Source organism: Carassius carassius, chromosome 25, assembly GCF_963082965.1.
Source record: "Carassius carassius chromosome 25, fCarCar2.1, whole genome shotgun sequence".
NCBI classification, from domain to species: Eukaryota; Metazoa; Chordata; class Actinopteri; order Cypriniformes; family Cyprinidae; genus Carassius; species Carassius carassius.
The window spans coordinates 31,625,761-31,647,797 of record NC_081779.1 but is presented as its reverse complement, the minus strand read 5'-3'; the positions used below and the strand labels follow the sequence as shown (position 1 = coordinate 31,647,797).

Genomic DNA, 22,037 nt, shown 5'->3' with positions numbered 1-22,037 from the left:
TTCTCTAAGACAAAGCTTTTATAGCTAATAATGTTACAGACCTGATATCAATTAACTTAATTAATCACTAGATGTTCTCCCAGCTGAATCTTTTCAAAACTGCTTGCTTTTTTAGCCATTTGTTGCCCCCGTGCCAACTTTTTTGAGACCTGTAGCAGGCATTACATTTTAAATGAGCTAATTAAGTGCATAAAAGTGTAAAATTTCTCAGTTTAAACATTTGCTAAGTTATCTGTGTTCTATTGTGAATAAAATATTGGCTCATGTGATTTGAAATTCCTTTAGTTTTCATTTTATTAAAATTTAAAAAACGTCCCAACTTTTCCGGAATTCGGGTTGTAGATGAGTCCCAGATACAGATCCCCTGTAAAGACCTTGTCTGAGACGACCACAGGGACAAGACCACAGGAAGATGATTCTTCTGCACAATCTGACTATGCTGCAACCAGGAATTGAACTGCTGGTTTCGTTTAGGTCACCTAAATTTCTCCATTTCTCCATTAAGTCACCTATGGAGTTGTGGTTCCTTGCCGATGTCGCCTCTGGTTTGCTTAGTTGGGGACACTTAATTTACAGTGATATCTTTGACTTGATTGCAAATGATTGCACGGATACTATTTAATCTGAACTGACATGAATGATGACATCACTAAATTCAATGATGGACTGCCTTTAATTGTCAATTTGTATTATTGACACACTGTTTTACTAATTAATGATGTTCAGTTGGTTTGACACAATCTCTTTTGTTTAAAGCACTATAAATAAAGGTGACTTGACTACTTGAAACACATCCACTAGCAAGTTTGCCCAGGGGACAGATTCTTCTCTCTGAAACACACCTACTTTAACATCCAGATAGTCCCCCATCACAGACGATTCTTAAGATTTACCTTTGAGGGAGTGGCTTATCAATACAAGGCCCTTCCCTTATGACTGTCCCTCACTCGTCACACTTTTAGGAAGTGCATTGATGTGGCTCTTTCCCCTCTGAGGCAGATAGGAATTCTCATTTTACATTACCTTCGATGACTGGCTCATCTTAGCCTCCTTCAAAATTTGAGCCTCTCACCCTCTCAGGAAGTTTCAGAAGATGTTGGGCCTCATGGCTTCTGCATCTCTGTTGCTACAGCTTGGCCTGCTTCGTACTGGTTGAAACCACAAGTTCTGTCCCAGCTTTGGCATCATGGATGGCTGTATGTTAAGGTGGATATACAGTACATCAAGGTGTGTAGCATTTCTGGTCACTTGGAAAGACACTCAGTGGATGGATCAGGGCATGGCTCTGGGAATGGTCTGCAGGAGGAAGTTTGTCCCAACAGATGTGTCCAATGGGGGTTGTTGAGCTCTATGCAATGGCAAACTGGCTTTCGGCCAGTTTTTTTTTTTTTTAGACCTAAAGGGTCATCACGTTCTAGTCCACTCGGACAGCATGAGTGTGGTGTCCTATATAAATCGTCAGAGAGGGCTCTCCTCGAAGCACCTCTTCATTCTGGTGGAGTGCCTCTTGGAATGGGCACAGCTCAACTTGCGTTTGCTGAAAGCAATGCATTGGCTGGGCAGGTTGAATCAAGGAGCTGTCCCGGAAAAACAACTCCTCAGAGGAGTAGATGCTCCATCCGCAAATGGTTCAGAGAATCTGGGAGATCTTTGGGAAGGCAGAGTTTGACCTCTTTGCCTCAAAAGCAACTCTCATTGTACAACTTTTTTTTTTTTCAAAGGGCAAGGATGTGTTAGCCCATGACTGGCTCAACCTCCTCTTTTACACTTTTCCCCCAATTGCCCTTATCCCTCAGGTAAGTATTTGAATCAGGAAGCAAAAACACAAGGTTGTCCTAGTGGCCCCGCTGTGGAGGAACCAACATTTGTTCTCTGGGCTGTCTCAGCTGCTCACTGCAGCCCTGTGGCCCATTCCTCTGAGAAGGGACCTTCTCACTGAGGAGAACAAAATGTTATGACACCCCCAGCCCAAGCTGTGGGCTCCTCACCTCTGGCCACTCGATGGTAGCCTGCAGACATCCCCAAGAGCATTTTAAATACAAATTCTCAGTCTAGGGACCCATCTAAGAGATGTCTCTATGCTGTTAAATGGTCTGTCTTCTCCGTCTGGTACACAACCCACGGCAAAGACCCAACCTTCTGTGACATATCATTGGTATTGTCCTTTCTCCAAGAGCTGTTGGATAAGGGTCATTCCCCATCCACTCTCAAGGTCTATGTGGCAGCTATAGCAGCTTCTCATGCTCCTATATATGGCCAGTTGGTGGGCAGGAACAACTTAGCTGTCTCCTTTTTGAAGGGGTCCAGGAGGCTTAACCCGCCTCGCTCCTACATAGGATCTTCCAACTGTCCTTTCCCCCACAATGCACTGCTTTATGTCACGTTGGGGAGAGAATTTACCAAAGCCGGCCTTGAAAACATTGAGAGTGACTAGAGAGCTGAGTAGTAGACAAGGGTATTCAGATTATAGATAATTTGATAAATACATAGATATAGATAGATAGATAGATAGACTAGATATATAGATAGATAGACAGACAGATAAATAGATAAATATCGACCAACAGCGACCAAAACGCACTCACTTCCCTACAGCACAAGCTTTCCAACGCAGTTTCCATGGGATGGCACCACCCACACAAGCACCTGCCAAACACAGCGACATACACGCAGCTATGTTTGCAACATTTTCACCGGAGGAAGACATAAACACTTAGAAACGTCCATATAGCTAGCAAGATGCTTTCTATTTCTAGATGACAAAGACAAAATTTACCAGTACAACCACACTATGACAAAGGTTACCGGTACTTACCTGAACTAATGTCATGATCACTGCCACAAGATATAAGAAAGAAAACATTGATTTTTCACTCTGTGCTATCCAATGACAGTAAAAAAAAAATATATATATATGTGTCGTTATTGTGCACTGCTGCTCGTAGACTAGCTCCAGTGCTCATTGCTGCGTTGCTAAATGATAGCAACTTACCAGGACACTTCACCAACTCTCCACTCATACTCCTCGGACCATGCATTTAATTGGCTTTGACGGCCATCAGTTCTTGCCCTCTCACGTCTGGCACGTTTGAAATTATACGGCTGCTGGCCATCTTACATGTTGGCTCTTGCCACCTCTTCCTCATCCCAGTCAGTCGCCATAGTTCTAATACTAGGCTGAGGCTACCTTTCCTCCACTTCTCCCCAACGTGACGTCACATATCTTAAGTGATTTATGTACCCATTAATCGACAGTGGTGGTTAACCTGCAACATGGGCTTTAATATTTAATGTGCAGCAGAAGAAAGCCCTTAATTTCTAGGCTGTGCCAAATCATTTGTTAGGGTTTTGTCAATGGTTGCTCTGGTGGTTTTTATAAGAAAGAGATAAAATGGAAAATAGGAAAATAATCTGCCATCTTTGTTGCCAATTGTCTGTAAAGAAGAATCACACTTGAGCTTACTATACTTTTTAATGTTCTCATCAACTTCTTTCACATCACTGAACTGTGTGAAAACATTCAAATGCCCTGAATGTCAACGGAGACCATGTCAACTAGATGCACCCCAGAAACAGATCCCCTGTGAAGACCTCATCACCTCGATGACCATCTGCACAAGACCACGGGACCCACAAAAGACCTCTGCTCAATCTGACATATGTTGCAGCCTGGCATTAAATCTCACCATGCTGGTTTGGTCTGGCCAGAGGAGAACTGGACCCCCGACTGAGCCTAGTTTCTCCCAAGGTTTTTTTTTCTCCATTATTGTCACTGATGGTTCCTTGCCACTGTCACGTTTTGGCTTGCTTAGTTGGGGATTAAAGACTACCAAGATTTTTTTTCTTTTTTCTGTGGATTAACTTGCACAGATGAACTGTTCACCTCAAGACTAGTTATGTGTGCTAACAAAGTAAATAGTGTTAATTAAAAAAAAAAAAAAATTATACAGACTTTAAATTTACCCCCAATCTCATTACTGTAACAAACATATTACTTTAACTAATCATCAGATTGTTACTGTAATTAAGCATGCAACAATAAGAGGCTTAGAGAAGTAATTGTGCACCCCTTTTTGTTGAAAGGACCATTTCATATTACTTTGAGCTAGTTTTATGAAGTATGTACAGTTTTCAGATTTATTTTTGTTTTCTTTTTTTCTTCTTCTGAGGTTCGAGTTACCTTCTTGCACATGAGTGTATGTAATCTTGAATCCAGACACCTTGCTCTTCGGTTTGGTCCAGGACACCATGAAAGAGCTGTCAGTCACATCGCTGAAAGCAAGATTGGATGGAGGCTCAGGGCCTGGGTACAGAACATTAAATACAGTTCAACATCAGAAAGAGACAGAAAAGAGAAACAGAGAAGAAAAAAAAAGCTTACAGATAAACAAGTCAGAATCAGAAGAAATAAAACATTGTTATGCAGTACTTGTTTACTTGCATTCACAATTCTCTCTTCTCTGTGAAAACCCCTACATACATGTATCAAAAATAAGGTTGGCTATCGGTTATTTGAGTGAAAACATAAGTGTATATATGTGCAGTCGAAACATATATACAGTATATAGGCCACCGCCTATACAGAGCCCCACAGAAACATCACTGTTAATGACTGACATGAAATCCTGCACAGGAGCAAGAAAACACAAGCGTGACATTATGATGCTGATGCTTCTCTTTTGAACCTGGAGAGAAGAAAAATGCAAAGAAGAAATGAGTAAGGAAGTGAAGACACTGAGGAGGAAACGTGAATAGCTGTTGAGTTATTTCAATAAAAACAAAACAATTTGTGTCTTGTTGGCCAATACTGAACAAGTTATTTTACATAGGAATCAACCACTGCTGTTTGTTTGAAATCAAGGGGGGCGACCATGGTCTTACCCTGGACTGAGGGTGAGTGATGAGGGGAGACATGAAGATGGCTGACTGTAATCTTACCCTGAATGAGAGAAGATCAAAGCAGCGATAAATGGTGATGAGCAGGACTGTCTCATGAATATATCTTACTGTTTTTACCAGAACTCTATTTTGTTCTTCATTCGTATCTCCTGAATAGTCATCAAAAGGAATTTTACAGGTTAATATTCCCAGAATGGGAGAAGTAAGCTCCTTAGAACTTTAAGCATTAGTTACCAAAAAAATATAAAATAAAAATAAAATATAAAAAAATAAAAATAAATAAAAATAATAATAATAATAATTTTAAGTTATCCCTCAGTTTGGAGAAATGTGACAACGTTTGTATTTATGTTATATATATATATATATATATATATATATAACGTGAGTTAGCAGCCTTAGTGTGATTCCATTAGTTCCAATCAGACAGAATCATCATGGCATCAGGTTATGTTTATATTGATTTAACGATTACAAAATTTAATTAATTTAATTTTTCTTAATTGTGACACATTGAAGGACAAGCTACAATTATTTGCTTGCATAATCAATAGCATGTCACAGATGCTGCTTTTGAACAAGAATAAACAAACTACAACATTTAATCAACTAATAAATTGTTGCATTTATCAGTGGTAACTCTCAAAATAATAAAGTTATTAAATTAAGAAAAGATTAAAGATTAAATTAAAGAAATGTTATTTTAAATGAATTCAGCTAAATTAATCATGTATTAATTAGTGGCTGTCATAACAAAAAAAAAAGTATTCGTGTAATCTAGATGTAATATTAGTTGTGAACAGTTAGTTATTACCATATGAATGGAGACAGTGTTAAGGTGAAACTATTAAACAAACAGTTTTTCTGCTGATATTCAAGACACATTTGCATGATGGGAATGTGTGGACAGACATACTGGCAAGTCCAGTTTTTTGCAGAAGAACGCAACACTAAAAGATGCTAATTACATACAATTCATCCACAGATCGCTAATTTATAATAGGTAGGGATGTGAAATATTGAATTCATATTGATTCCACTAGCAATTTATTGTTGTTTATTAAAAATATTTTTGTAATTTCAGATTGATTCAGTTCAACTCAATACAATGAACAACATTTTAAAATGCTTAAAATGCTTTATATGTTTCTTAAAATATTTAGTCGAATGTGTCTTATGCAATATAAAACAAAAAAATGTGTTGGGAGGTTTAATTTAAAATGTTTTTCAGAACAAATTATCAATTACGAAGTAAAAGTACCATTATGATGCAAATATCACAGCATGATCTGAATCTGAAATGAGGTCTCACGGGTTTGGAACGACATGGTTTTGTCATTAATGAACAAAACCTTGTGCACAGCTATGTCATATGACGCAGCGCTGCCCACATTGCTACTGCTCCTATAACGCCTCATTTATCAGTTCTTTTGTCTTTGGGTAGTTATATTTCTCACAGTTTCCTGCTCATTCTAAATCAGATACATTTATCTGAATGCATTAATAAAAGAGCAATTGCGTGTGAGTTCATTCGACCTGGCAGCGTCTGTCTACTAATAGTGAAGCTGTGGGTTTTAGATGGTAAAAATATATGCTAGAACTTGTTATAGAATTATTATTATTATATGTTATTGAGAAATCACAGAACAGTGTTGATAAAAATTTTTGATAAAAAGATGAGTTGATTGTTGATAAAAAAGACCAGCGATTAGTCGACGTCAAACTTAAAAGTGTCACAGCAGAGCATTTAAATCAACTAATTGATAAGTTGACTACTCTGTGCAACCCTAAATTATACACAGTACTTAGGGCCCTAGGAAGCCCTCCCTTTGAACCACTCCAGTCGGCCAACTTACGGCCCCTCTCATTTAAGACCGCCCTTCGTCTAGCTTTAATGTTGTCATGCGAGTGGGTGATTTACAAGCACTGTCAGTCAGTGTTTCATGCCTTGAGTTTGGACCTAATAACTGTAGAATCATCCTCAAACCAAGAGGCACTCTCCACTCTGTTCAGAGCACAAGGCATCACCCTTCTGGCTCGTCCTAACTCAAAGGATAAACAGGGTAAGAATTTATTCTGCCCAGTTTGGGCTATTAGTGTATGTAGAGTGCTCTAGCCTCTTCCGGCATTCAGAGCAGCTTTTTGTTGTCAAGAAGCAGAGTCTAACTTTCTGGCTTAAGCCTAAGTGGGCTTACCGTGTCCTATTGGAATAAGGGCCCATTTCATTAGAGGTGATTCAATAATGAAACTGATTCAATTGATTCAAGACTAAAAGTGGCACTGTGAGAGGAAAGAGAGAGTCTTCATGATGCTTACAGTGTTGCTTGGGCAATGTTAACCACAATATCACATTTCATTATCAATAATACTTCATAATAATACTTTGTTACAGTACGTAAGTATTTTTTGGGGAGAATATAAGTTTTTATATTTCTGCCAACTTTCATAGAGAGTGCATGCATACACATGGAGTTAATTGGTTAACAGATGTTCGGGAGCAGGGGCATGCCCCAAACAATCAGCTGACTTCCTGAAACCTCCATATATATATCGGGCCACCTCATACCCTACTGCTAGTCTCGTTCTCTCGAACCCACCCTTCCCTCACTTTATCATCCATTTAGTGAACCTTAAGCCACATTATCTTTCTATCAGGTTGTATCGGAGGGTCCTCATTGTCTGGCCTAAATATATGCTAGAGACGGTACCTCCACCCTGAATCTCTCTGAGCCATCAATTCTAGATGCCCTGATCAACCTGACCATTATCCAGTTCCCTCGACCCCCTCATCCCATTCCCCGACCCCTTCATCCTCTTTCTACTCTTCTCCAACTTCCCGTTCAACTAATAGCTTCATAGCTTGTTTGTGGCATGGTCCTAGCTAGTCAATATGTGATTTAGTCCATTAAGGAGAATTTAGAAGCATCAAAATGCAAGGAATTCTAAATTGTAGGCAGCAAAATTACTCTGTGTGTCTTTTACATTTATATCATTTAATATATGTAATGAATCACAACCTTTGTAATCTTCGGCAAGAAGGAGGCGGGAACCGGCGGACAATCACAATGAAACTTTAATGACAAAATAAACAAAACAGCGCACCAGCCCCTCATGGACGACTGGTGCGCACAAAATGAAACCAAAACCTAAAATAACGCCCAGGCCTGGTCCTCTCTCGTCCTTCACTGTCGTCGCTCCAGTTTTATATCCTTCCATTTCCTCCGTGGGCCTCGAGACCGGCGGGTCGAACAGGTGTAGCTCATCTCCAATCACTCCACCGGCCTCGCTCCCATGTCCCTCGGCCCCGCCCCACTCGTCACATACCCCCATCGCCCCTCGCAGGCCGGGGGGTACTCCCGAGACTGCGCTCTACTCAACCCCCCCCCCCCCTCCCTCCGGGGGGGGACCGCTCACGGGGACCTGCGGGAACCTGGGGGTAGGACAGGCGAGGCGAGAGAAAAGGAGATGGAAGGAGGAGCGACAGAGACGAGAGAGGGGAGAGAGGAGAAAAAAAAAAATCCGGTTCCCAGACGCACCGCTGCTCGGCCCTCCACCGGCTGGGCGATCTCCTCCGCGGTGCCTGGCGGTGGCACTGGACGGCCCTCGGCGGACGGCGACAGCTCCTCCGGTTTTGGGCAGCCGGCAGGAGTCCCCCGTTCCCTGCTCCTCCCCGTTCCGGCGGATGGCAGCAGGCTCCGGCCACCTGGCGAACGGCGCAGACTCCTCCGCTCCCTCACGGACGGCAGCCGCCCCTCCCTATCGTGGGCGGCCGGTAGCGAGCTCGCCCGTCCCCGGCAACTCGCTCCAGCCCACCGCCTCGAGCGTCCATGGCGGCACACTCCTCGCCTGCTCGTTGGCACCGCGGATTCACCACAGCGGCGAGGGATCTTCAGCAGCGCGTCCCTCCTTCTCCCGGGCTTCGGCACCACTGTAATGAATCACAACCTTTGTAATCTTCGGCAAGAAGGAGGCGGGAACCGGCGGACAATCACAATGAAACTTTAATGACAAAATAAACAAAACAGCGCACCAGCCCCTCACGGACGACTGGTGCGCACAAAATGAAACCAAAACCTAAAATAACGCCCAGGCCTGGTCCTCTCTCGTCCTTCACTGTCGTCGCTCCAGTTTTATATCCTTCCATCTCCTCCGTGGGCCTCGAGACCGGCGGGTCGAACAGGTGTAGCTCATCTCCAATCACTCCACCGGCCTCGCTCCCATGTCCCTCGGCCCCGCCCCACTCGTCACAATATAGTTAACCTATATCACATGAAGTATGCTCGTTTTCTCCAGATATCAGAATGATAACATATGTAAAATTGATTTTGTACAAATTTAAAGTTAACATTAGGTGACTTAAATTTAAGACACAATATTGCCTGTTTTTGCTCAATTTTGCCAACGAAAATGGTTCCAAATAAAGATCACAGCACTTTTTTGCATCACTGATCAACACACATGATGGTGTTTCCTTATTGAATCAGCATTTTGAATTAATCAGTGACTCACTCATTGACCTGCTGTGAATTCCAAATGGGATATATCGACCTTTGGAGTGAAAACAATCATGGCCACCATATTGAAGGGTTGTTCCAAACCAAAGTGCTTAAAACTGGCCACTTGAAAGGGCCCTTTAGAATAAAAGAATTCGAAGGTTACAACTGATGGACACTTTAGGCCATTTACACAGGGAAGTTGTTTGGTGTTATTACATTTATGCATATTTGTCTTATAAGTTGTAAGGCATAATTTAAACTAAATTGTATGAATTATGCATAGGCAAAATGTATCCATTTAAAACCAGTTGCAGTAATATCCCTTTGCCTTGGTGCGATAAACAAAAAATAAATAAATGAACATTTAACAAAAAGCTCAGCTTGCACAGGGGTCAACCAGTGTACAAAATGTGTGAAGAAAGTGCCTCCCTGATCGTCTCATTAAGGTGACGCAGAAGTTTGTTCCAAAAAAAGTTTTATTTTTGGCCCCAAACCCTTCATCCCTTTGATGATCTCACTATGGAGGGTAAACCACAAACTGTCAAACACATCTTACCAGCAAACATACACTCGTTTCCATCCTTCTCTCAATTTTCTGTGGCTGAAGTCTCTAATCTTATCCTTTTCAATCATCCTACTAGTTGTCCACTTGATCCTATTCCATCTCATCTCCTTTAAGCCATTTCTCCTGCAGTTGTACCTGCACTCATTCACATCGTTAACATATCCCTTCACACTGGTGTTTTTCCTTAACATTTAAAAAGGCTTGTGTAACCCCAATTCTAAAGAAACCCACTCTTAACCCGTCTCTTTTAGAGAACTAATGACCGGTTTCCCTTCTACCTTTCATTGCAAAAGCACTTGAACGAGTTGTGTTCAACTAAGTCTCTGTCTTTCTCACACAGAACAACCTCCTTGACAGGAACCAACCTGGGTTCAGAAGTTGACATTCAACCGAGACTGCCTCGCATTGACGCCTTTGTCTGGTGCTTTTGATACGGTGAACCACCAGATCCTCCTGAAAATGGCTTCTCGGGAACCGCAAGCCTGTGGTTTGAGTCTTATCTCTATCTTATCTCTCTCTGGAGAAGTGAAGTGTCAAGGTTGCAACATCAAGCTACAGGGATGCCATAAGTACCACTTCTCTTCTCTGTCTACATGGCATCACTAGGTTCTGTCATTCAGAAACATGGCTTTTCATACCACTGCTATGCTGATGACACTCAACTCTACCTCTCATTCCATCCTGATGATCTGACGTGCTGCTTGCATCTCAGCATGTCTAACAGATATTTCTTGTTGGATGATGTACCATCACCTTCAAATCAAACTGGCTAAGACAGAACTGACAGAACTCCCTCAAAAACAGCTAGAAACCTTGGAGTTGTGATTGATGATCAGCTGACTTTCTCAGACCACATTGCTAAAACTGCCCAGTCCTGCAGATTTGCTTTATACAACATTAGGAAGATCAGGCCCTTTCTTTAGGAACATGCTGCACAACTCCTTGTTCAAGCTCTTGTTCTATCCAGACTGGACTATTGCGATGCCCTCTTGGCAGGTCTTCCAGCCAATTCTATCAAACCTCTAGAATGAATCCAAAATGCCACAGCAACATTAATCTTTAATGAGCTGAAAAGAATGTAGGTCACACCTCTGTTTATCAATTTGCACTAGCTAGTAGCTGCTCGCATTAAATTCAAGGCATTAATGTGTGCCTACAAAACCACCACTGGCTCTGCACCCATTTACCTAAATGTATTACTTGAGAGTAATGTGCCCTCTAGAAGCTTGCATTCTCCAAATGAATGGCATATTATTTTGCCATCTCAAAGAGGCACAAAATCACTTTCACTGACTTTTTCATTAACTGTTCCCTCCTTGTGGAATGACCTGCTCAACTCAACCCAAGCAGCTGAGTCCTTAGCCATATCGAGCATCGCGTTAGTTCAGTCAGGCCACGTTAGTCACGCTTGCATCAGCCGACAGTCAGCTGTTCCTGACGTGTACCAATCCAGTCTTGACACCTACCACCTGCGGTCTATTTAAATTCCCATTCTCCCATCGCATCGCTGCTTGCAATTAACTCCCTCCTCCAACCCCAACTCCACCAACTGAACCTGTAATCCGATCTAACTTTGTTCTTTCTTTACAGTCCCTTCATTGGAAGCAGTCTCTATCACATTTTGTTTACAACTCATGTAATTGTGAATTGTAATTATATATGCTTATAATGGTTCTGTTCTGTACCCCAGGGGGGTTTGTTTTGCTGCTCTCCTCGCTCTGTCCAAGCATGGCTGCATGGACAGGTGTGTGGAGTGCTGCCCAGAACATAATCATACCGCCAACACTAACTGTATGTAATATAATTGTCATAAATATACTTGACAGAAGTGGTCCTGATTGAACTAAAAGAAATGACTAAAAACACATCTGTTCCATCTTTTTTTGACCCTCTAAGTCTAGCACGTTCTATTCTATTTTAATTCTATTTTATCTATTTATCTTCTTTTTTGTCATTTAAAAAACACTAGCTTTCTATTTTTTATTTTCTATCTACTTGTTTTTCTTTGTGTGGTTGTGTGAGTGTGTGTATTATATATATATATATACAGTACGGACCAAAAGTTTGGACACACCTTCTCATTCAAAGAGTTTTCTTTATTTTCATGACTATGAAAATTGTAGAGTCACACTGAAGGCATCAAGGGCTATTTGACCAAGAAGGAGAGTGATGGGGTGCTGCACCAGATGACCTGGCCTCCACAGTCACCGGACCTGAACCCAATCGAGATGGTTTAGGGGTGAGCTGGACCGCAGACAGAAGGCAAAAGGGCCAACAAGTGCTAAGCATCTCTCGGGGAACTCCTTCAAGACTGTTGGAAGACCATTTCAGGTGACTACCTCTTGAAGCTCATCAAGAGAATGCCAAGAGTGTGCAAAGCAGTAATCAAAGCAAAAGGTGGCTACTTTGAAGAACCTAGAATGACACATTTTCATTTGTTTCACACTTTTTTGTTATATATATAATTCCATATATAATTCCACTTGTGTTAATTCATAGTTTTGATGCCTTCAGTGTGACTCTACAATTTTCATAGTCACGAAAATAAAGAAAACTCTTTGAATGAGAACGTGTGTCCAAACTTTTGGTCTGTACTGTATATATATATATATATATATATATATATATATATATATATATATATATATATATATATATATGTACAGGTGCTGGTCATATAATTGGAATATCATCAAAAAGTTGATTTTCATCAAAAAGTTGATTGTTATTTCACTAACTCCATTCAAAAAGTGAAACTTGTGTATTATATCCATTCATTACACACAGACTGATATATTTCAAATGTTAATTTCTTTTAATTTTGATGTTTATTACTGACGACTAAGGAAAATCCCAAATTCAGTATATCAGAAAATTAGAGTATTGTGGAAAGGTTCAGTATTAAAGACACCTGGTGCTACACTCTAATCAGCTAATTAACTCAAAAAACATCTCTGATGAAAGTCAATTTAGTATTTCCTTTGGATATCAGGGTCCCAGAGTCTTGAGGAAGAGAGGAGAGGCACACAATCCTCGTTGCTTGAGGTCCAGTGTAAAGTTTCCACAGTCAGTGATGGTTTGGGGTGCCATGTCATCTGCTGGTGTTGGTCCACTGTGTTTTCTGAGGTCTAAGGTCAACACAGCCTTAATACCAGGAAGTTTTAGAGCACTTCATGCTTCCTGCTGCTGACCAACTTTATGGAGATGCAGATTTCATTTTCCAACAGGACTTGGCACCTGCACACAGTGGCAAAGCTACCAGTACCTGGTTTAAGGACCATGGTATCCCTGTTCTTAATTGGCCAGCAAACTCGCCTGACCTTAACCCCATAGAAAATCTATGGGCTATTGTGAAGAGGAAGATGTGATATGTCAGACCCAAGAATGCAGAAGAGCTGAAGGCCACTATCAGAGTAACCTGGGCTCTCATAACACCTGAGCAGTGCCACAGACTGATCGACTCCATGCCACGCCGCATTGCTGCAGTCATTCAGACAAAAGGAGCCACAACTAAGTACTGAGTGCTGTACATGATCATACTTTTCATGTTCATACATTTTAGTTGGCCAAGATTTCTAAAAATAATTTCTTTGTATTGGTCTTAAATTATATTCTAATTTTCTGAGATATTGAATTTAGGATTTTCCTTAGTTGTCAGTTATAATCATCAAAATTAAAAGAAATAAACATTTGAAATATATCAGTCTGTGTGTAATGAATAAATATAATATGCAAGTTTCACTTTTTGAATGGAATTAGTGAAATAAATCAACTTTGATGATATTCTAATTATATGACCAGCACCTGTATATATATATATATATATATATATATATATATATATATATATATATATATATACACACAGTATGTTACAAATATATATATACCTGCTACGTGTACTGCTACGTGTACTCCTTTGAAAGGGATATTTTTTTGGTATTGGGTACCTGCATGTACGATGAGGTTGTGATTTTTTGAGCCGAAATGTTGGTCAAGATACAAAGATACAAAATAGAAGAAAGAGTTGAAACTGAAGACAATCTTGCTGCTCAAACTGTATATATATATATATATATATATATATATATATATATATATATATATATATATATATATATACATATATATATATATATATATATATACAGGTCCTTCTAAAAAAATTAGCATATTGTGATAAAGTTCATTATTTTCCATAATGTAATGATAAAAATTTAACTTTCATATATTTTAGATTCATTGCACACCAACTGAAATATTTTAGGTCTTTTATTGTTTTAATACTGATGATTTTGGCATACAGCTCATGAAAACCCAAAATTTCTATCTCAAAAAATTTGCATATCATGAAAAGGTTCTCTAAACGAGCTATTAACCTAATCATCTGAATCAACTAATTAACTATAAACACCTGCAAAAGATTCCTGAGGCTTTTAAAAACTCCCAGCCTGGTTCATTACTCAAAACCGCAATCATGGGTAAGACTGCTGACCAGAAGGCCATCATTGACACCCTCAAGCGAGAGGGTAAGACACAGAAATACATTTCTGAACGAACAGGCTGTTCCCAGAGTGCTGTATCAAGGCACCTCAGTGGGAAGTCTGTGGGAAGGAAAAAGTGTGGCAAAAAACACTGCACAACGAGAAGAAGTGACCGGACCCTGAGGAAGATTGTGGAGAAGGACCGATTCCAGACCTTGGAGGACCTGCGGAAGCAGTGGACTGAGTCTGGAGTAGAAACATCCAGAGCCACCGTGCACAGGCGTATCGAAGCATCCTGGGCCTCCATAACACCCCAGCAGTGCCACAGGCTGATTGCCTCCATGCCACGCCGCATTGAAGCAGTCATTTCTGCAAAAGGATTCCCCACCAAGTATTGAGTGCATAACTGAACATAATTATTTGAAGGTTGCCTTTTTTTGTATTAAAAACACTTTTCTTTTATTGGTCGGATGAAATATACTAATTTTTTGAGATAGGAATTTTGGGTTTTCATGAGCTGTATGCCAAAATCATCAGTATTAAAACAATAAAAGACCTGAAATATTTCAGTTGGTGTGCAATGAATCTAAAATATATGAAAGTTAAATTTTTATCATTACATTATGGAAAATAATGAACTTTATCACAATATGCTAATTTTTTGAGAAGGACCTGTATATATATATTTATTTGTTTGCTCCTTTTCCATTTTAAATTTACTTGTACTTTTACTTCCAATACTTATGAACTGTACGTTTAATAATTATAAAAATACTTTTCATACAAGAAATAACACATACTTTAAAACTTTTACTTTAGTAATATTCCAAATGGTCACTTTAAATTCTACCAAAGTCATTTTCTGGTAAGATATCTTTTACTTAAGTTTGGTTTTCTGGTACTTCATCCACCACTGAACATCTCAAGCTCCTATCATAAACTCGTGTTTCTCTTCAACAGAAACACAAACAGTGTGTCTACACCAGATGCAACCATTGCCATGTCCAGCATATACAACTGAATTGCCATCTATGCGAAATGTTACAAAGAAATGTCTGCAAATCATTTGCCAGATTTGAGGATTTTGAGAACAACTGATTTAATGAAAATCATTCAATTCATTGCAATTCATTCAAAAGGATTTTAAATCAATGTATTGAGAAAACAAATTAATTGTTAAACCCCAACTTAGAACACAGATGGGGAATAATTTTTTTGTCAATTTGTTTTGAGCTTACTTGTTTCTTAATTTACCGCTCAGTATGTAGGCCACACATTGTCCACAAATCAATGCACACCGTTAGCACTGAGAACAAAGGTGTTACACTCACATATTTATTGACATTTACACAGTGCAATTTGCATGGATATTAATCAAAGCTTCAAAGAAGTTGACATTGCTTTGATTAAAAAGCCCTTGCTAGTCAAGGGTTCACTGTATACTGAACAGCATGGAAAGCAACAGTGCTGACAAGTTAAGCAGTAGAGTAAGTGAAAACATTCAAAATATATGTCCTGAAAACAACTACATAGACCATTTACAGAACTGTATTAATAGATTTAGGTCTAGCAATACTGACTTTTGGTAATGGGTACCTGTATGTACGATGAGGTTGTGAGTTTTGGAGCGAAATGTTGGTCCCTTCCCAAAGATGGACACAGAGTACCTGGTCTGTGGTGTGAGATTCGCCATCTGGTGTGAGCGGTCTGTTCCAGGGAGAACTGTAGTAAAGCTTGTAATGTTTTCTCCACTCTTGTTCATCTTTGTACTCTGTACTTTGGAGACAAGTTCATACACTACACTTTTACCCTTGCTCATACTACTTTTCTTTGCTGCTGTTGTCTTAAGTCTCTCATCATCTACTTCTTCCTCATTTTTTCTTTCACCAGGCTCTTCATCTTTTTCTTTTTCCTCACTCTTCTCATCCATCTCATTCTTGTCTTTGTTTTCTGGTCCAAGATTAGATTGAGTGATTATGAATTGTTTGAACTTTCCTTTCGGTGCACCCCATATTAGTACAAACCCTGTCGATGTCACATTGTTGACCCCAACATGCTCAATGGAGCCATCTGTTTTGCTTAACATATATTCCTGAGTACTATTATCAATTTCCATGGGATGGTCTGTGGAAAAATAACTGCCAGAGTTTGCTTTTCCATACTGACTAATGTTTATGCCCACTTGAGTGGTACTGCTGTGTTTTATTTGAGATTGTCTGTTGGCTATCTGTATTCTGGCTGATCCCTGGGGTTTGTTGAGAATAACATTCTGTCTAATATTAATACTAGTCCCATTTTCTTTTGCAAGGGTTAAAGCAGCTTTTACTGGTTGGATAGGACTGACCTGGTTGATAGTCCTGTTGTTTCTGGTAATGGGTTTTGAAGATAAAGGTCGTTTTTTGGGTCCCTGGTAGCGGTGCTGAGGTGACCCTAGAATTGGCCTTGTATGTTTCTGAAAAGAACTGATATTAGGACGACGAGGATAGGAACCCCTATACAGTGAACTCTGATATGGCATGAGATCGGGTGCTTCAATGCCTTTGTTTTTTATTGCAGTGTTTTTTATCAGGGGGGATTTGACTGGCAATGGAGTTGTCTCAGTGATGGGCTTAAGATCAAGTTCAGGAGTTGGATTTTGGAATTGTCTTCTGGCTGGATTTAAATTTAGCACTTCCTTTTCAACAAGCACTTCTTTTGCAAAACGAGAGGTGATGGGACTAGGCCAAGATGGATGCTTGTGTTTTATTGTCTCTAAAGATGAGGAAGAGGAAGTTGACTTAAAATGTGGTCTACCTACTATTGGTGGAGAAGCTAAACTTGGGGGTTTTGGTCTAGTTGGTTGTCTGGGGATGGATAATAAAGGTGCCTGGATATTTTTTTTTCTAGGTAGTCTTTCTGCTGTTGACTGATTTCTTGCTGTATGTTGATTTACTCTATCAGGCTGTGCCAAAGATGTAGGGTGGTGAGGATTGTGTAGGTATGGAGGAGCAGATGTGGTGGCGAGGGGCTGGTAAAGTGTTGTCTCAGGTTGTCTTGTTGAGAAGGGAGAGGCATTTATTACATTTAAATTCTTTTCCACTGTCTTTTCATCAATTTCCTCCTCTCCTTCTTGCTCTTTCATACTCCTTTTGGCTTCCGAAGGTTCAGCTTCAAGCTGAGCCTCACCCAGCCTTGTAACCCCCATTTCATTGACCGTAGATCTGTCTGATAGAAGTTTGTGTAAGAGATCATTTCCATTTAAATGGCCAACTATAACTGTCAGGTTTTTTGTCAGTGCGTTGCCATCTGACATGTTTCCATGTATCTTTCTGTACCCAACCAAAACCTTCCGAACACATTTTTTCCCATTTATATAGGCTGTTAGGTTTTTTTCTGTTGTAATTGTTGGCTCTTCCGATGATTCAGTAATGTTTGTAAAAGGCAGTGGGGTAGCTATGTGAAAGGTGGAGCTTTGGCTGGCATGTCTGGGTGTCTCGACAGATTCTCTTCTAAAATCGATATAAGCATTTCCCTCCTGAGATCTTGTCTCTTTCATTGTCAGTGCAAATAGTTTACCCCTGGAGACAGGATTACCTGAGTCTACATTAGGGTTTCTTGCTTTCAGAGGATACCGTGTTTTTGACTTATTTGAAGAAGGCACAACAATTCCTCTTTTCACTCCTATCCTATTCTGAAGCATGGGTCTTTTTTGCCCAGGTCTAACAAGTAGGCGTGTTTCGAGTTGGCTCATATTCCCAGTTCTTACTGAATTTTCAACCTTTCCTCTTGTCACTGGGTCCCCTTTGCTCAGTCCTTGCTTTCGCAGGAAAAGTGTTGGTGTCTTTTCTTTGTTGTTGCCAGCCTCCACATCTACCTGTACATTTGCCATCTCCATGGTCATCCTAGTTGTAGGCATTGAGGCATTTCCTAAAGGCACGAAAGTTTAAAATATGGATTTAAAATGAACTTCTTTCTAACAGCTCATCTGTAAAGGGAAATCCTGTTAATAAAAAGGTGATGTTAATGCAACAGGTTAAGTAAGTTATCCAAACAACTATGGCATTGTGATGTCCACTATCCTTGTGACATTAGTAGGTTTTGGTCCCCTTTTAGTCCTATAGAAAACTGCAGAGGTTTACATTTTCTGCAAGAAAGAAAAAAGGTCACATATTCCTGAATAAATGGAAAATTTGTTCCATTTGTCCATTTGCCTGTGTGTTCAGGGTTGACACAATATTTATTCTTCACAAAAAAAAAAAAAAAAAAATAGAAGAGAAGAGAAAATTATCCAGTCATGCACATTTAATTGAGACTCTTCCTTTAAAACAAAACTCTGCCTCTGCCTACTTATAAAACTCCATCACAATAGCCTGTACATTTCAACAGTGAGATCACTGGATTGTAAATATGTCAGATTGTCTGGGCTATTCAAAATCAGCATGAGCATCACCTAAATTCACATCATCTGGTGGGATTTAAATTTGTTAACTGACCAACTATGATGACTTTTCCTTGTACTCTCATTACCTGCTTCATCCATATGTGTCAGTCTTGCTTTATGCTGTGCACACTTATGCTTAGCATGCAATGGGGCTTGGATTCAAATCCTACCTAATATCAGCATTTTCATTGAACAGTAAATACTAGTTTTTGATCGTGAAAAATGTCCAGTGTCTGATAATATTTGAAAAGAAAAAAAAGACACAGTGTTTGGTGAAAATATTAACATAAAGCAATCAAATAAAGTCAATTTGTAAAAGTATAGGGGTATCATATCATTCACAAGTGCAGTATGGAGTACCACATGGCTCAGCTCTAGGACCATTGCTTTTTTTCATAATTTACATGTTAGCCTTGGGAGATATCATCAAGAAACATGGTGTAAACTTTCACTGTTATGCTGATGACACTCAACTCTATTTTTCTTAGCAGTTTCACGAAGTGAAGTGACATTCAGCCAAGTATGGTGACCCATACTCAGAATTTGTGCTCTGCATTTAACCCATCCGAAGTGCACACACACAGAGCAGTGGGCAGCCATTTATGCTGCGGCGTCCGGGGAGCAGTTGGGTGTTCGATGCCTTGCTCAAGGGCACCTAAGTAGTGGTATTGAAGGTGGAGAGAGAACTGTACATGCACTCCCCCCACCCACAATTCCTGCCGGCCCGGGACTCGAACTCACAGCCTTTCGATTGGGAGTCCGACTCTCTAACCATTAGGCCACGACTTCCCCTTTAAAACACACCAATTCACAAAACTAACGGAATGCATAGCTGACATATAAAACTGGATGACTAATAATTTCTTACTGCTAAATTCCCGAAAAAACAAAGGTGTTAACTATCGAACCAAAAACCTTTGCATGTAATAATAATCTATTACATTGTCTAACACTTGATGACTGCTCTGTTAATTATTCATAATCAGTTAGGAACCTAGGTGTGATTGCAATCTTTTCTTTTGAAAACAAACCATATTTATAGCATTTGTAGAACCACATTTTACATCTTAAAAATGTACCTATGCTCTCAATGTCAAATGCAGAAACTTTAATTCTGATGAAAAACATTAATCTGACCTCAAGGTTAGATTGTAATGCTTTATTGGGTGGTTGTTCTACACGCTTAGTAAACAAACTACAGCTAGTCCAAAATGTAGCTGCTAGAGTTCTTACTAGAACCAGGAAGTGCGACCAAATTAGCCCGGTTCTGTCAACACTGCACTGGCTCCCTCTCAAACACTGAATACGTTTTAAAATATTGCTAATTATTTATACATTTCTGAATGTTTCAGTTCCTCAATATTTGAGCAAGCTCATATCGCATTATAGTCCTTCATGTCCACTGCGATCTTAAAACTCTGGCTATTTCACAATACCTACAGTTTCAAAATCAATTGGTCTTGATCAGATGGTGGATCAACACCTAGAGACAACCTCTACAGCCCTGTATGTCAGTGGAGACTTAGGGTGTACTCACACTAGCCAGTTTGAATCGTGCCCGAGTGCGTTTGACCACCAAAGCGCGGTTCGTTTGACTAGTGTGAGTGCTCCGTACCGTGCCCGGGCGCGGCTCGATTGGCCGGCCCTGGACTCGGGCACGGTTCGCATGCAGTGTGAGCGCTAACCGTGCTGGAGCACGGAACAGGACGCGTGGCGTCACGTTTTTGCGACGCTCCAAAAGCTCAGCTGGTACCTTGCAAACCTCCTCATACGAGCAGCACGATTACGTGAAAATTTTCGCGCCACTAAGGCAACACATCTGTTTAACAACAGGCTGTGAGAGGGCTGTGGACCAAACGACACAAAATTATCCACAAAGAAAACAGAGCGATGGACTCCATTGTGTTCAGAGAGCGCCGCTCTTCCTGTTTATCCCGAAACCGTCGCACCATAATGACGTAAGCGTGCTCCGGCACGAATGCTGAAACCCTATGTGAGTGCAGGCCAGAGGGGGAGTGGGGAGGGGGGACAATCGTACTCGGGCCCGGCTCATGGCAACCGTGCCTAGTGTGAGTACACCCTTAGTCTCCATTGTCACAAGGCCACAGGAACCAGATACGACCTCTGCGCAATAATGACTTGTGTTGCAGCCTGTAATTTAACCACATCATGCTGGATTTGTCTAGCTAGAGGAGAACTGGCCCACTATCTGAGCATGGTTTCTCCCAAGGTTTTTTTTTTCCATTTCTGTCACTAATGGAGTTTTGATTCCTTGCCGCTGTCACCTTTGGCTTGCTTAGTTAGTCACATGATACCTGATTCTACGAAATGAACTGAACTGAACTGAGCTGGATGATCAATGATGAACTGACTTCAACTAAAAAATATTTTTCCTGTTTAACACAATAAAGCTGCTTTGAGACATTCTGTATTGTACTATATGAATGTGACTTGACTTAAAGCAGGCATACATTAGACAATGTGTTCATAATTGTAGATATTTTTGAAGGTTACAACTTCAACTTCGACTTTTTGCTGTCAATACATTTATTTGTGATCAATCAGCATTCTTTAAGGGATGCTCCAACCAAAAATGAAAAATCTCTCATCTTTTCTTGTCCCCAGATGTTTATGGTTTCTTGCTTTAAATGAATGCAGATGAAAATTTTTAGAAATATGACCTTTTGCCTCCAGAGGAAACATCCCTGGTCAGCACACAGTAATAAGCTAGAGGGCAGCACAAAAGAACTCCATCCAAGGAATTACTGTAAATGCGGGAACATCAAGTAATAGAAAGATCAATCAGGAGATTTTTTAAGGCTATTGCAAGAAATCTAAAGGAATGTTTATTGTGTATAGGTGAATGTGGAACATCATGACTGATGAGTTGAAAGGGGCAAATATCATGTCTAATGTAAAGTGATAAATATGATATCTAATGTAGTATGAACTCTCAAATAAATATTCTCCCTCTCTTACAGAAAAAAATACATTTCACATGTGATATTAACACGATTGCACATGTGAAAATGTTTTTATTTATTTATTTAGTTTTCCTTTAAGGGAGAGTGTAGATATTTTATTTGAGATACTGATATTTATTTTTTATTTCATTAAAATAATGTTTTTAGATACATATATGCCTGTAGCTATATAGATGACAGAATAATACT

At 40.0% G+C, this 22,037-nt stretch overlaps 1 protein-coding gene across 3 annotated transcripts in view; it reads right to left on the bottom strand.

Annotated features, from left to right (window-relative positions):
- Nucleotides 1–22,037, bottom strand: part of LOC132104565 (tenascin) — an 83,909-nt gene that overhangs the window by 19,559 nt on the left and 42,313 nt on the right. The window contains exons 6-7 of one of the 3 annotated variants that reach the window (XM_059510126.1): nucleotides 16,041–18,350; nucleotides 4,181–4,303 (exon numbers count right to left, since the gene is read on the bottom strand). In XM_059510126.1, coding sequence (XP_059366109.1) covers nucleotides 4,181–4,303; nucleotides 16,041–18,350 — 2,433 coding nt within the window. Of the gene's footprint in view, nucleotides 1–4,180; nucleotides 4,304–4,327; nucleotides 4,940–16,040; nucleotides 18,351–22,037 lie in introns of those variants that run through there. The other 2 variants (XM_059510127.1, XM_059510128.1) reach the window with 2 other exon arrangements.